The sequence below is a fragment of the Lynx canadensis genome, chromosome B3 (assembly GCF_007474595.2).
Source record: "Lynx canadensis isolate LIC74 chromosome B3, mLynCan4.pri.v2, whole genome shotgun sequence".
Classification (NCBI taxonomy): domain Eukaryota; kingdom Metazoa; phylum Chordata; class Mammalia; order Carnivora; family Felidae; genus Lynx; species Lynx canadensis.
Window position 1 is genome coordinate 95,225,320 of NC_044308.2, and position 16,129 is coordinate 95,241,448.

Genomic DNA, 16,129 nt, shown 5'->3' on the forward strand with positions numbered 1-16,129 from the left:
CTCTGAGAAGCAAGTATTCTTCATCTGTAGTATACACAATATTACAAAATTCTGTCTTGAAATTTATTAATAGGGTAATTACCATGACTGTAACCCATTTTTAATAGGCATTGTAATTACTGCATCAAACATTATTAAGCCCTCCCAAACCCAAGGTGAATGTCTTAGGAGGAGAAATGGTGAATGAGAAAATCATGCTTAATAAGACTGACTTAAGGTATTTGTTTTCTTCCAGAGCTTACCTTGGTATCATTTGTCATTCCAGCCCTTTTTCTAAATTTTGTTATCCAGAAGTCATGTTGATGGGTCCAGTAAAAATAAACTCAAACAACTCACTGTCAATAATTTTTAACTGTGGAGTTTATAATTTTTCTTTCTAACACAGGTAAATTGTATTTGGGGAATAAATTGGTAACATGTCATCCTAATTTCCAACTAATTTCTCAGGTAAAAATGTAATAAATTAATCTAACAGACAAGGACAAAAAAAATCACTGCTTGCTCTGAATGTAATGAAATGCAGCAATATACCTAAGTGAAATTAAAGTGGGGGATATGTTACAGAAATAAGAAGGCTTACAAAATGTTTAATGGATATTGAAAAAGATTTGTCTCATGTGTGAACAGTGTCTGCACACATGAAAACTTATTAAGCTAATGCCTCTGAATCTAATTTCTTTTTGAATTAAAAATCATCTTTAATCAAACCCTAACCTTTAAAGTTGTATGACCTCTATTACCCTGTGAGCAATATAGTCATGGCTAAGAATAAGTGAAAGAATTAGGGGAACACATTCTTAGAAAAATGTTTAAGTGCCCTCAAGAATCTCAAGGCAACAAATACATTTGAGGAGGAGAACTTCAAAATTCAATGAACCGGCTTTACATATATATATCTGCATCAGTATGTGTGTATATATATATACATTATATATTATATATATCTCACATATTTATAATACTCTATTCCTCCAAAAATGGATCTTGGGGCTCCCAATGAGTGGTTGTTGCTTCTTAGAGAGGGCAAATGAAGCAGTGTTCATATTAGGAGAATGTTGACTCTCATCAGTAATTATGAAGTCCTAAATCCTAAAGTTATAATTTCTTAAGATGTTACATATATGGCAGAGAATCATTCAATTGGTCTGAAAACACTGGCAGAAAGATTTCAACACAATCTGACAGCTCATCTTTCAAATTAAGCTCTCATTCCTCCTCTAATCCCCCATTATAGTTAGTATTCCCCCCAAATACAGTTCTCATAATCTCTCTTCTGTGCCTTTAGTCAAAATGCTCACTCATTATGCAATACCTTTGGCCTTGCCCTCTAATTTTTATTTTTTTTATTTTTTTATTTTTTTAAAAATTTTTTACATTTATTTATTTTTGAGAGACACAGAGAGACAGAGCACAAGTGGAGGAAGGGCAGAGACAGAATGAGACACAGAATCCGAAGCAGGCTCCAGGCTCTAAGCTGTCAGCACAGAGTCTGACACGGGGCTCAAACTCACAAACCATGAGATCATGACCTGAGCCAAAGTTGAACACCCAACTGACTGAGCCACCCAGGGGCCCCTGGACTTCCCATCTAATTATTTAAACTCTGTGTCAAGACTCTTAAGAGTCTATGGGCACCTGGGTGGCTCAGTTGGTTAAGTGTCCAACTTTGGCTCAGGTCACGATCTCATAGTTTGTGAATTAGAGCCCCGTGTTTGGCTCTGTGCTGACAGCTCAGAGCCAGAAGCCTGCTTCAGACTCTGTGTCTCCCTCTCTCTCTCTGCCCCTCCCCTCCCTGTCAAAAATAAATAAACATGTAAAAAATTTTTTTTAAATAAGACGCTTAATAGTCTGGTATTTCCGCTATTTTGCTGGCTAACATGTTAGCCTGTCACAGTTTCATGGATGCTCACTGAAGACATGAGACTCCTGGGTCAGAGACAAAGGACTTTATTATTCATGTCTCTGATGGATATATGAGCCTCATGTTTTCATGGGTTCTCCTCCTCCCTTAGTTTCCAGGGGAGCAAATGGGGGCAGCCCAGGTGAATGCAGCACACGAAGTTTCCTTAGCTCACAGCTAAGGAATTGAAGCTTAGGAAACCTCCAAACTTAAAGGGTCCTCTAGCAAATCTGTTCAATCTTTGCTCCTGAGGGAGACATTACCTTTATTACCCTGGTCAGGAAACAAATTTTCCCTCTGCCCTGGAAGCAGACACCATCTCTAACATCAGAGGCTGTTTGCTACACAAACAGAACAAAAGCTTCAGAATGAAAGCTGCCACAAGACATGTAGAAATGTCATGAGGAATTTTCTCTCAAATCTCATCCTTCAGACTACAATGTAAACCCTACTTCTTTTTTTTTTCTTTAATTTTTTTAAATGCTTATTTATTTTTGAGAGAGAGAGATTAAGACCAGAGCACAAGTGGGGGAAAGGGCAGAGAGAGAGGGAGACACAGAATCCGAAGCAGGGTCCAGGCTCTGAGCTGTCAGCATGGAGCCAGAGGTGGAGGTGGAAACCATCAACTTTGAGATCATGACCTGAGCCCAAGTCAGATGCTTAACTGAGTCACCCAGGAGCCCCTAAACCCTACTTCTCTAATGAGCAGAGTTCACAAGACCCTCTCACTCCCAGCACTACATTTTGTGTGTCATTTGACACATCATTCATGTTGTGTAGTATAATTTATGTTATTTATCTTACTGCTTAATATTTGCATTCCATTTAAATTAACTATATATTCCATGTTGTCTCTTTAAGCAGTTTAAACTCAATGAAAATACAAATTATGTAATAATTTAGCCTCACAAAATGTAATGGAATTATATATTGAATAGCCACCTAATATTTGTTGAATGCATGAAGAGTCAAAACTTATTTTTTAAGCTTCATCCTAAACGACATGTAAATAAATGACAGTGTATTAACCTGAGTTTTAGCTTATTAAGTTTGGAGAAAAATCAATTAGAATGTGGCACCAATGTCCCTTGTTATTGCCCATCTTTTACTTGCAAGGTATCTTTTCAGCCAATTTTATTTGGTGTCAAATATCAAGGGATATGGATTTTTATGAAGAATTCAAGAAAAATGTGAAAGAAATCTGGTCTTAAGTTTTAGAAAAAAACAGTCTTCTGATACAATTTGGAATGAAATTAGTTTTGACTTATAGGAGCTTGATAACCAGGACCTCCAAGGCAAAATCTTCAAATCTATATTTTATGAAGTAAAAAAAAATAACGAATTATACATGCACATAGTTTAGAAAGCCAAATAATTATACAAAACACCACCTCAAGCATTTCTAATACCCAGAGGCAACGTTATCTATCTAATTCATCTCTTAACCAGTCTTGGTTTTGCCTTCAATATTTCTAAATGTTTAACTGCCATTTATAGCCTTTTTTTTTTCATTTCCCTATTGTCTTACTGATTTTTTTCCTGTTCTAGAGAAGCCCTTACTAAATATACTCACCCTTTTGTACTAACAGTCTCCCATCCTCCGTCTATCATACTTTTGATTAAGTCAAATGCTGCTGTTACTAATCACTATGCTAAGTATTCTTCACAGTTGAACCTTGTAATATATTTCAATTACATTTCATTTCATACAACTTTTTCTTTGTCTTCTGTTAATAATGCCCATATTTTATTTGCTCAATTGTGTAGGCACCTATCATCACCATATTATTAAGCTTTCTACGAAAAGTGTAAAATTACTCTCTAAAGCCAGGCAACCCACCATTTGCATCTGTTCCATGAAACCGTCCTTCATGGAGCCTCTTTCTTCCAGCTTCAGTTTGTCTTGCTTTCCCTTGAGACCAACGCACAACTATCATTTACCATCCTGGGAAGATTCCGCTCTATATTCTCCTATATACAAGACTCTTGTATATAGGATAATAATAATATATAGAATAATAATTCACTCCCAGGTGAATGCAGCACACGAAGTTTCCTTAGCTCATAGCTAAGGAATTGTGAGCTTAGAAAACTTCCAAACTTAAAGGGTCCTCTAGCAAATCTGCTCAATCTTTGCTCCTGAGGAAGACAGGAGCAATTCCTGGGCAATAATAATAATAATAATAATAATAACAACAACAACAACAACAATAATATTATTATTATTTCTCTTCTTATTTCTTGATTTAATTTCTGGTTTTGGTGCTACATACATAAAAGTAGTGTCCTGAGAAGGGGAACAAGGCAGAAACAAATTGGAAATTTTATAGGTTTAAAAATGTCTTCTTCTAAAAAGGATCTTCTTTGACACATGAAAAAAAAACAATGGCTATGTGGGAAATTCTAGCTTGGAAATAATTTTCCTTCCAAATTTCAAAAGCTTTACTCAGTTGTTTTCTGGCTTCTTGCGTCTATTAAGACACGTGCCATATTAAATCCTAATTCATTACATGTGACCATTTCGGAAAAAAACACAAAACTCTCTAAAAACTTTTAAGATCTTTATTTTTCTCCTAGTGTTCTGAATTGCATATTGATGTGTTTCTGTGTAGATCTAGTTTACTGCATTGTACTAGACACCTAAGTAATTAAAAATGCATGTCCAAATATGATGGTAAATTTTCCTAATATTTTTAAAAAATAATTTCTTCACCTGTATTTTCTCTGTTTGGAATTTCCATTCAAATGTTAGATCAGCTGGACTAATTCTGTCATGTTCTTATCTTATTTTTCTTGTTCCATCCCTTTGATTATTAAATTTTGTTTTACTGTCCTTAAGATTTCAAACTTATCTTTCATAACTTATGTTATTTTTTGAATTAAAAAAATAATGTTTATTTATTATTGAGAGAGAGAGAGAGAGAGAGAGAGAGAGACAGAGCAAGGGCAGAGAGAGAGGGAAACAGAATCGGAGCTGTCAGCCCATAGCCTGCCGCGGGACACAAACTCACCAACCACGTGATCACAACCCGAGCCAAAGTTGGACACTTAATTGACTGAGCCACCCAGGCACCCCATGTTATCATTTTTAATATTCCAAGAATTCTTTGATATTCTCTGAAAATTCCTTGTTTTTATTTTTCCTGTTCTTGTTACGTATGTGCAATATTTCTTTCTTTCTTTTTTTTTTGAGAATACTAATTAAAATAATCAATAATTTTGTTTTATTTTGTATTTGGTCCCTGAATTCTCCTTGCTTCCTGAATTCTTTTTCCTATTTCTTTTTCTTGGTTTATTTCTTTTTTTGTTAAAAGACTGTCTCAAGTTTTGGGGTATAGGGTATATTCCCATTTAAGAATCAGTTATCAAAGGGCTTATTGGTAGTTCTGTGATCAATAGTAGCTTCATTGTAAGTGTATTAGCTAGACTGTTGTCATCAAGTCCCTTACTTGTCAGGACCTGTAGCCTTTCCTCCAGAGTTAATCAGATTTCCTACACAGGAATTCTTCAATATTCTGCCAGGAAGGCATTTTCAGAACTAAATATGAGAACGGATTGTGTCAAATATGTAAACTTTGACTTAATAACCCTGATTTAAGTGCAGTAAGTTACCTCATGTTTCTGATGATTCCAGGTTTCTTAGTTCAAAGTCTCTCAGTTTCAACACCTCACATAACAAACAAACAAACTAACTAAATAAATAAATAAATTCTAGTCTTCTGTAGGAGTTGACTGGGAAGCTGGTGGAAAGGAGGCATAGAATTGTGTGAAATGTGGAAGGAGATCTGGGTGTGTAACTCTTCTGGTATAGACTTTCAGCCAGTTCTTCTGCTTTTACACTAAATTACATTCACACTCAGGAGCTAAGTGGTGTCTCCAATTGCTGAGCTTTTGAAGGATTCTACTGCATGAGTATGCCAGTTCTGTCCTTTAAACTGATGGCTTTGATTTAAGCTTTCTTTAGTATGCTAAATAAGCAGTGGCCATTTCCTGATCTGATTCTGTTCCTTCAAAATTGTTTTTCCTTCATCTCCTCTCCCATTCTCTCTATCCTGTATGTATTTGTTGTTGTTTTATTCCCTTACTATTGCTTTAGCATGGTTCTAGAGAGAAGACATAAAGAATGCATATGTTTAAGGCAGCAACTTTAAGTAGAACTAATTCTACATGTTTCTTTCAAGCATATAACTATTAGTTATCAAACTCTCAGAAGATATATCCCAGCAAAAGAAGGATTGCATTGATTAGCTTTTAATCAGAAATATTAAATAAATGACTAGGGCAGATTTTAGAAAAAACAATTAAATCATTACATGGCTATGAAATCTCCCTAGTTATAAAATATACTTTTATTAAGAAATTATAGCTTATAGAACGCTTGGATACTTTTATAATTCTTAGGAAAACAAGTGATAGGTCATAAAAGTTAAGGAATATAGTTATATTTTGTCAAAATAGTAACACAGAGAAAACAGTATTCTTGGTTGAAATAGTAAAAGTAAATAAATAGATAAAAGAACATTTGGTAGTTGCTTTATAAAACCTATACAGTCCAATTTTTCTACTACAAGAAACTTCAGAAAATTTTGTGGGACAAAATTGCTAATTCAGATTAATAAATCTGCCCAAATTGATCAGAACATTAATACAGAGTCACAAATATTTAAAAATATCTATCTAATAAAAAACATATATATCAACCAGCATTGTAGCAGGTTCCTTTTCTAAAACTAAATTTCCTCATCAAACTAATGATGAGCTATCAAGAAATTTTATTTTAGGTTAGTATTAGCTTTAAACTCTAGAAATTTATTATTAGAATACAGGGCTTAATGAGAGATGTACATTTTCACTGTTAGGAAAACTCTCCATAAAAATGGTGGCCTTAAAATTAATACTTTGTTGGGCACATTTTAGAGATAATCTATTACAGGGGATTCAAGGCTAAATTATAATACTGTTTATTAGAATTTTTGTTAAATTCGAACCATTATGGCCTCAGTTTGTTACTGCAAATATAGTCCTTATCTCCAGATTTTTCTATATTTTGTATTGTAGGCCCATCCTGTGTTCCAAGTTCTGTCGATATTGATGACAGTTCCACTCAGAGAACCAGTTGTGAAAAGATATAGAAATCTACAGTTTAGGTGATGATCTAAAACCATGGATCCAAACAGAAAAATCAGTGCTGTTATTTTAGCATTTCTTCAATGTTTATTTATTTTTGGGACAGAGAGAGACAGAGCATGAACGGGGGAGGGGCAGAGAGAGAGGGAGACACAGAATCGGAAACAGGCTCCAGGCTCCGAGCCATCAACCCGGAGCCTGACGCGGGGCTCGAACTCACGGACCGTGAGATCGTGACCTGGCTGAAGTCGGACGCTTAACCGACTGCGCCACCCAGGCGCCCCTTAGCATTTCTTAAAATAGAGCAAAAGTATCTGAAATAAAGTTGCTTTGTCATTTATGGTTTATCAAAATGAGTATCTATTCAATCAAATAGTCCAACATCAAATCAAAATCCAAGCACATATGAATCTTAAGACTATAATCCAATTTTTTAACAAGGTTGCCCAATTTAAACGCATGCAGAATTTCTATGCTAGTCATGTTCTTATTAACAATGACAGAACAGGTTTTAAATTATAAAGATTCATGCAGTGAACACATACTTAAGCCCTAAAAACCAGTCTTCAGTCAAGGTTATATTTGGAACACATAGATTCCTCAAGTAGGCTTAGCTGTCTCTACTGTAAAGTATTCTCATGAGTTAAAACGCTTAACAATTTACTATCTGGAGGAATTTATTTATCCAGACCTTTAAGAATAGGTATAATCACTTAGAACACATGTCTAGATTCCACAAACAAAGATCTTTCCTGAAGGTAAGGCATTATCTGGAAAATTTATATTTCAGCAATGTCACATTTATTCATATGGTCCACAATTTAATACATGTTATTTTCTCCAATCAAGTAATTTTAGCCAGCTTTCTAATAAATCTTGGGCACAAAGAAAAGTACTGGAAGTACTTCACTCTGATATGTATCACAGTGACATTTCCCTTCAGTGACAGAATAAGATGTTTGTCAGGTCCTGGTTGTATGGGAAAAATCCCAAAGGAAGGCAAAGAAAAAGGAAACAAGCCAGTGCTTTCATTCCTGGCTGTCTTGAAGGTGACCCAAGTCTTAAAAGACCAACGGGGCTTTGGAGTGCTGCAAGGAACAGTGCTATCATTTCTACCAAAATGTGCAACTGAGTCTGGACAGCAAGAGATGTGAACAGATGGAAAAGGGTGGGTATAATGCAGAATAGTACTGAGATGGCTTTGTAGTAAAAGGAGGAGAAAAAGAATATTTTTTTTAAGTCCTAACAATGTCAGTTCCCCCTTTATGTTTGATTTTTAACCCAGCAATGTAATTGTTTAAATTATTATTAAACCTATTGTGGTGGCAATGAAAGTCACAATCTCATATTCAAAACCTTTGGGGAATGTTTTTCAGAATACGTCAGCTTTTCAGAAGATAACACAGTACATATACCATGTATTACGTAATGCATCCAGCAGGCTCTGTGGCAATACTGTGTAATCAAATATATAATTTCCTGAGTAAAACATATGATTATTCATACAAAGTAGGGTAAATAAAGAGCATGAAGTCTTTTCTGTTTTTCTATTTGAGTAATTTTAAAGCAGTGGTTGCCATCAAACAAGTTCACATCAGGTTTCACTGAAAAAATTTACCAATAACGCCCAACAAAGCAAAATAAAATACACTCATTTAATTTACAGAACTTTTTAGATTTTAGAATCGTGTTTAAGGTATTGAAATTGTGTGTTTTAAAACGTCACGACCAAAATTATAAGAACAAAAAAGCACAGGAATGTACTCTAGAATGTTAAATAATAGATGTACGTAATTATGTAATTAGGTAAACTAGATTAAATTTAGTTTAATTACAAAATATATGAACATCCATGCTGTTTTCCAGAGTGGCTGTTCATATGTAATTTCTAATGAAATCTTGCCATTTGCAATGACATGGATGGAGATAAGAGAGTATTATGCTAAGTCAAATAGGTCAAAGTAAGACAAATACCATATGATTTCACTCATATGTGGAATTTAAGAAACAAAAGAAACAAGCAAAAGAGAGAAGGAGTGAAAGAGAGAGAGAGAGAGAGAAATAAAGAGAGGCAAACCAAGAAACAGACTCTTAACTTTAGACAACAAACTGGTGGTTACCAGAAGGGAGGTGGGGGGGGATGGGTAAAATAGGGGCTGGGAATTTGGGAGGGCACTTGTGACAAGCAACAGGTGATGTACATTAAGTGTTGAATCACTAAACTGTACACCTGAAACTAGTATTGACTGTATGTTACACTAACTATAATTTAAATAAAAGCTTTAAAAGATTCTATGTGAACAAAACTAGTAAAAACAGTGTTTTGTTTTGTTTTTAAGGAAACTAACTGGAAATATGTGATTAGGAGAAGGGCCAGAGGCTATATTGTGGTTAGGTGGTAAATGAGTAAGGCCAACCTGTGTGCCCTAGATGCACATGGATGCACACAGGATGCAGATGCCTAAATTATGCCAGGGGATGCCTAAGGGGCTGGAGATGCTAGAGGGAATGGGACAGGACTTCTCTCTCCTCTTTTCCAGGAAGAGAACAAGCATCCAAGAGTGGAAGATGAATCACAAATGCAGCCCTCTTACGCACCTCCCAGTCACCTGAATAACTAAATAAGATTCAGCAAATGGTGCAATAAAGAAATCATGTATAATTCCAGTCACCTTCCTAACAATGTGTCTCTTGTTGCACATCGAAAGGGACACAGTGAAAGGCAGAGAAACAGGAACTCCTCACTTGTTACTATGTCTGAATTACTTGGAGGAGAAAAAACCTTTTTTATTCTGATTAGTAGAGAGTTAAAAAAAATGCAAGTTCTCATAAAAAGACAACGGAATGATGGATAAACCTGTGCAAAAGGATGAAATGAAAAGTAGGCCCTTGATTTGTTTTGGTGGAGAAGAAGATAAGGAGACCAAGAACATTTTAAGTATATTTGCTAAAAGCAAAATGTGAAAAAATGAGCCTAAGAACCATTTGCTAACAACAAACACTTTACAAGTGGCACAGCATTGCCCAAGGTACTGGTTACTTTCCACAGAGGTGGACTGAAAGCAGACTCTACCTAGAGATTTTGGTCATTCACAAGCCAATCCAAATACCACTTACATGATGTGCCTTTCCAAACACAAGAACAGCTGACTTCACACAGAGGGAAAGTTAACAAGTTACAGTATGTATCGCAAAATATTTTCTTTATGTAATTACAAATGTATTTATATACATACACATAAAGATAGGAGGTATATACACTCAAACTCTAACAATCATGAGTGGGATGATCAGTAACATTTACTGTCTTCTTGTTATTCTGGTTCTTAAATGATTAACATGTATTACTTTATCACAAAAAATTACGAAAGTTTCTAAAACAGATTTTTTCTTCAGGAAATATATTAAATGAGCTATAATTATCTTATACACTCTTATCCTCAACTAAACAGAAGGCTATTTGGGGGGGAACAAACCATAATTTTTCTGAAAGACATAAAGATGAAAAGAAAATATATCTCAAGTTGTCAGACGAAAACCCATAGTAGACTTAATCATAGTTCTCTGGGTAAGTTACTTACAGTACACATCCACTCTGATTGACTTTATCGCCGGGGACCCCAAGCCATTCTCTGCTTTACAGTAATACCGGCCTCCTTGGTGTCGCTGAATATTTGTAATCCTCAAAGTCTCATTGAAGACACTTGAGTCTTGGAATCTGTCAGAGGCACTTCCTGCTGTTTTGGTCCACCTGATCTGAGCAAGCATCAACAAAGATTGTTACTTTAGGTTGGTTTTCTCAAAGAAAAATCAAATAGCCATTACTCATTTGAAGTTTGCTTTCAGAGATGCTATATGCCATTCCTGGCAAATTGCTGGGAAAAAATTTTAAGTTTATGTGCACAACTGAATTATAAAAATTTGATAGCAATTCCATTATTGTATAGTATATGTAGTGTATACAATTCTTATTCAATTGCATAGAATTCATGCATAGCTTAATCAGTGTGTAAAGCAATATAAATATAACATAAAAGGAGTTAAACATATGTAATATGTTGGAGATATGGATTAGTTTCTCTCTTTGTTGAGAATTTAAACTTCCGTATTTTTCAAACGCTCTAAGGTACTTTTTATTTATTTAATACAGGAAGGCTCTCAATTTCTTTTTGGACATGCTTCATTATTTTATTTTAAATTTCCTCTTTGATTTGGATAATTTAAGCATGTGACTCTAATGGCTTATTGAGACTATGCGTGTGTGTGTGTGTGTGTGTGTATGTATATATATATATACATATACATACAATATATATATATATATATACTGGTTGTTAAAAGTTCTGGGGTTTTTTTCTAATGGCTTTGCTTTAATAAGTCCATAAATGACATATCTGTTTTGATAAAAAGAATTTATTTTATATCAATAATTATTTTCAAAAAATGTGCAAACTTTTTCAAAGACAGCATTTTTACTAAAGTGCCAAAACACTTTGAATATATAAAACACTCCATTATAAACAATAGCATTCTTTTAAACACAGCTGTGTATAACAGACTTAGTTTTGGCTAGCAATAAAGACTGGCATTCAACTCAAATTTTGTGTATTTTAGTTTATAAAACCTGAACAAAGCCACATGATGGTAATGTAAAGTGATAAAAAATAGGAAATAAAAACAACTTGGTTTTATTTCTCTCCTTGCCCCTGCTGTATACGATATTTTTGTTCATTTGTTTTTACTTTTAGGTTGAGAAGTGGTTGACAGAAATCCTTGGTTAAACATAGAAGAAGAAATGAAAATGAAACTAAAGACTGAGTCTTCAAAATTGAAATCCTATAATACTCCCATTAGCTATACTATGTTTATATATTAATTAAAATTTATAATCTAATGATGTTAAAAGTATTTTTAAAAAGTTTTCCACATCATTAAAGTATCAATATGAATATAATGATGTTTGTCCTTAATTGTGAATGAAATGAAAATGTTACTTAGAGATTTATAAAAACTGAGTAATTCACAAACATAAGTATCAAGTTCTTATTCAACATGTTCTGTGTGTATGGAATATAGACAAAAGTCAATGGCAAGACTCCTGACTTTAAGCAATTTATAAGCGGATTACTAATATGCTCATAAAAAGACAAGATGTAACAAGGGCACTGGTTTGACAAGTTGTATTTCCAAGGAAATATCTAGGGTTATGTTTTCATTCAAATTTCAGAGTCTACAAGTAAACAAAAAAAGAAGATTAAATAAACAAATTACATATTTTTTTCTTGCATAAACAGATGCCAATTCTAAGATAATCAATATCTCTAAGATGTAATCTAAGATAAATAATTCCAATTAAGAGGCGTCTGGGTGGCTCAGTCAGTTAAGTGTCCAACTTCAGCTCAGGTCATGATCTCATGGGTTGTGAGTTGCAGCCTACCTCTGGGCTCTGTGCTGACAACTCAGAGCCTGGAGCCTGCTTTGGATTGTATATCTCCTTCTCTCTCTGCCCCTCCCCCATTGCAGTCTGCCTTTTTCTGCCTCTCAAAAATAAATAAATGTAAAAAAAAATTAATTCCAATTAAGATGCCAAATTTATTTGGCTATCATAATACTAAAATTGATTTTGAATAATATATATTTCATATTATAAAAAGTAAGTTCGGTATAAATCAATTTTGGAAATGGCCTAGCACTTTCAGAAATTAAAAATGTTATTAAGAGGGGAGCCTGGGTGGCTCAGTCGGTTAAGTGTCCGACTTCAGCTCAGGACACGATCTCGCGGTCCGTGAGTTCGAGCCCCACGTCGGGCTCTGGGCTGATGGCTCAGAGCCTGGAGCCTGCTTCGGATTCTGTGTCTCCCTCTCTCTCTGCCCCTCCCCCGTTCATTCTCTGTCTCTCTCTGTCCCAAAAATAAATAAAAACGTTAAAAAAATTTTAAGATACAATGATTAAGTTGGATTATACTGTTACAATACTAGAAATCATTCAGCAATAGGGGAGACAGAAAGTACGTAAGAGTGTGTGTGAGTGTGTGTGTGCCTGTGTGTGCCTCTGTGTCTGTGTGTGTGTGTGTGTGTGTGACAGAATCAGAGAGAAAAGAGAGAAAAACAGGGAGAGAAAAAACTATGAGGCATACCAGCAGTTATAACCTTGTTTGTCTTAAAATGACCTTATACTCTTAAAAGCTGTTGAAGACCTTAAATAACTTTTATTCATTTAGATTGATTCTATCCATTCATAATTACTGTATTACAAATTAAAACTGAGGTAATATTAAACTATGTATTATTAACTCATTTCAAATTATATCAATAAATTGATGACATATTAACACAAGGGATATTTTTAGTCAGAAGACTATATTTTCCACAACCAAAAATAATTGAGTAAAAAGAATAGAACCGTTTTATATTTTATTTTACTTTATTTTATTTTATTTTATCTTATTTATTTATTTACTTATGAGAGAGAATGAGAGAGCATGTGAGCTGGGGAGAAGGGCAGAGGGAGAGAAAGAGAGAGAGAGAGAGAGAGAGAGAGAGAGAGAGAGAGAGAGAGAGAGAGGAGAGAATCCTAAGCAGGCTCTATGCTCAGCATAGAGTCCAACAGGGCAGGATCCCACTACCTTGGGATCAAGACATGAGCTGATATCAACAGCCAGAGGCTCAACCGACTGAGCCACCCAGGAGCCACAAGAATGGAACTGTTTCATAGTTCTGCAAATCTCTTTAATATCCAGTTTAGTGAAAAAGAGCCAACTAGATAATCATATTAGCTTCTACGTGAAATCTGTTGCTACAAAATGTTTTGTTTCAAATATATGAAGAAAATCTGGCCTCACACCAATATTTATTTGGAAAGGGAGGAGTACTTCAGTAGCCTTTTCAGATCACTGTGGATAGTCTCCTTTGATACTACACTAAAACTCTACAATGGTAGTTTCCTAATGTTTTCAGAGTGAATTCTAAAACCATACCAGTGAACTTTTTCTATTCTGTTACATTAAAATCCATTGGTTTATCTTGCACTTTGAATGGATCTCTCACTCATACATGATTGTGTAATATGGCACATCAGTCATTTGAAAATATGAATTCACTGACTTATGCAGATCTTCTAAATATTCATGCATTTCATCACACAATACCAAAAAAAAGAGCATATTTAATAATTTCACTGCCAATCTCTTCAGAAGAGTCTTTAAGTGTTGGGAAGCCATCATGCTTAATGTGAGATTTTCCAAAATTCTCATTTTCCTCTTAAAATTTAATTTTATTATTAGTAACAAATATGGCAAAGGTATTTTCTTTAGAATGGGAGGATCAACTTCCCTGATTTTTTAAGAAAATGTTTGCCAAATACCCAAGTCTGAATAACCAGAGTTTGTATTAACAGTCATGCTTTTTATATTCCATGAAAAAAGTGGCAAGTTCAGTACAAGACTCAATCACGCAAGTCCTTTACTTTGAGAAAAACTCTGTATTATAGGAAGCAGCAGAAATGCTTTATGGGATTTCTTTATTCTGTCAACAGAATATTAAAAAATACAGTACTCAACTTTGACGATCTTAAAATTTGATCATTTTTACTGATTTACTGACAATACTCTTAGTGACATTGCTTTTTTTTGTTTGTTTTTCACTGTTGGGTACATGTTAGTGAAGCAAGTAGAGAAGAATACAGACTGATAGTACAATTTAATGTCACAGCTTTGTTTTGTGCTAAGATGCTGCCTGTTTTATCCACCATTGCTTTGCACCATCACTGCAAGTGCAACAGTAAAAAAAAAATACTATTTTCTACATAAGCTTCCAGTAAAGATCGCAGGGTCCCCCTAGAGATCTAGCAACCACACTTCAAGAAACACTGATTTTTAAGGATAGAGAAACAGCCATAACTATATCTATGTCTACATCCAGCCATTTATTATTTAATCAATAGTGTTAGGGCAACTGACTATATATCAATAATAATAATAATAATAATAATAATAATTAATAATAGCTGACTCTTCAACACACCCTTCACACTGAAATAAATTCTAGATGCAACAGTCACAAATGCTGATAATATCTTTGTATTGTTGGGGTTTCATAGTTGAGACTGAAAGGACAAATTGGTAGAAGCTTCCTTTTGGAAAGGAAACTGTAAATTATGTCAAAAAATCGAAACATATTCACACTTTGACTTAGCAATTATCTGGTTAAAATTTACCTTCCTAACATTTGCATGAATAAGAATGCAGAAAAATGTATATATAGTAATAGAACACTGGGAACAACTGAATATCAAATGATAGGGAAGTGGTTATAAACTAACTGTCTAAAATTAAACTGAATGTGGGCATTAAAGGATTAAGATATAAAATGTTTTATTAAATAAAAAAGGAACTAAAGGAATATTCTCATATAAAGTGAGCACATGTGTATGTATGCATGTGCGTATATACTAATATGTTTGTTAGAAATACACACAGAAATACACAAAATTTAACACTGATTAACTCAATGAGTGGGACTGGAAAAAAGAATAGTTAAAATGTTTCCTTTTTTAAGATTTTAATTTAGAATTCTTATTTACAAAATTTATTTTACCATAAACAAATACTGTTTATTATAAATAAGTTTTAAAAAAATAATACAATTCTATAGTGAAATATAGAAAATAGAGAAACTAAAAGAGAAAAGAGAAAAATGAAAATCACTTAGGAAAAAACTTTTCTTCTTCTCTACTTTAAAAAAAATACTAAATGGGAATATTACTGAGCCACAAAAAGACATTCTAATGATGAGAGAAGAAACCTCCAGATACACTAACATTAAGATTGTGACTTCAAAGTCTCCAGAGAAAATTGTGTAGAGTTCCAGGCAGAAGGAACGAACTGTTATAATTTGCAGAGCCTTCTCATTCCCCAATGTTCTCCTTCTGTAGTAACTGAGCCCCAAATATTCAGCAGGCACATGGCTGCCCAAGACAAAAATGATATTTCCTAGCTATCTATTCATCCACATTCTTACCAGTGTGCTTAGAGCAAAAGTGTCCTCAGAGGGAAGCAGCAATCTACATTTTGCTCATTTCTGCACATTTCTGCTGACCCCTATC

The 16,129-nt window shown here is 34.2% G+C and overlaps 1 protein-coding gene across 1 annotated transcript in view; it reads right to left on the bottom strand.

Annotated features, from left to right (window-relative positions):
- MDGA2 (MAM domain containing glycosylphosphatidylinositol anchor 2) overlaps positions 1–16,129 on the bottom strand; it is a 488,781-nt gene that overhangs the window by 379,721 nt on the left and 92,931 nt on the right. Inside the window, exon 3 of the mRNA XM_032593527.1 lies at positions 10,609–10,783. Coding sequence (XP_032449418.1) covers positions 10,609–10,783 — 175 coding nt within the window. The remainder of the gene's footprint in view (positions 1–10,608; positions 10,784–16,129) is intronic.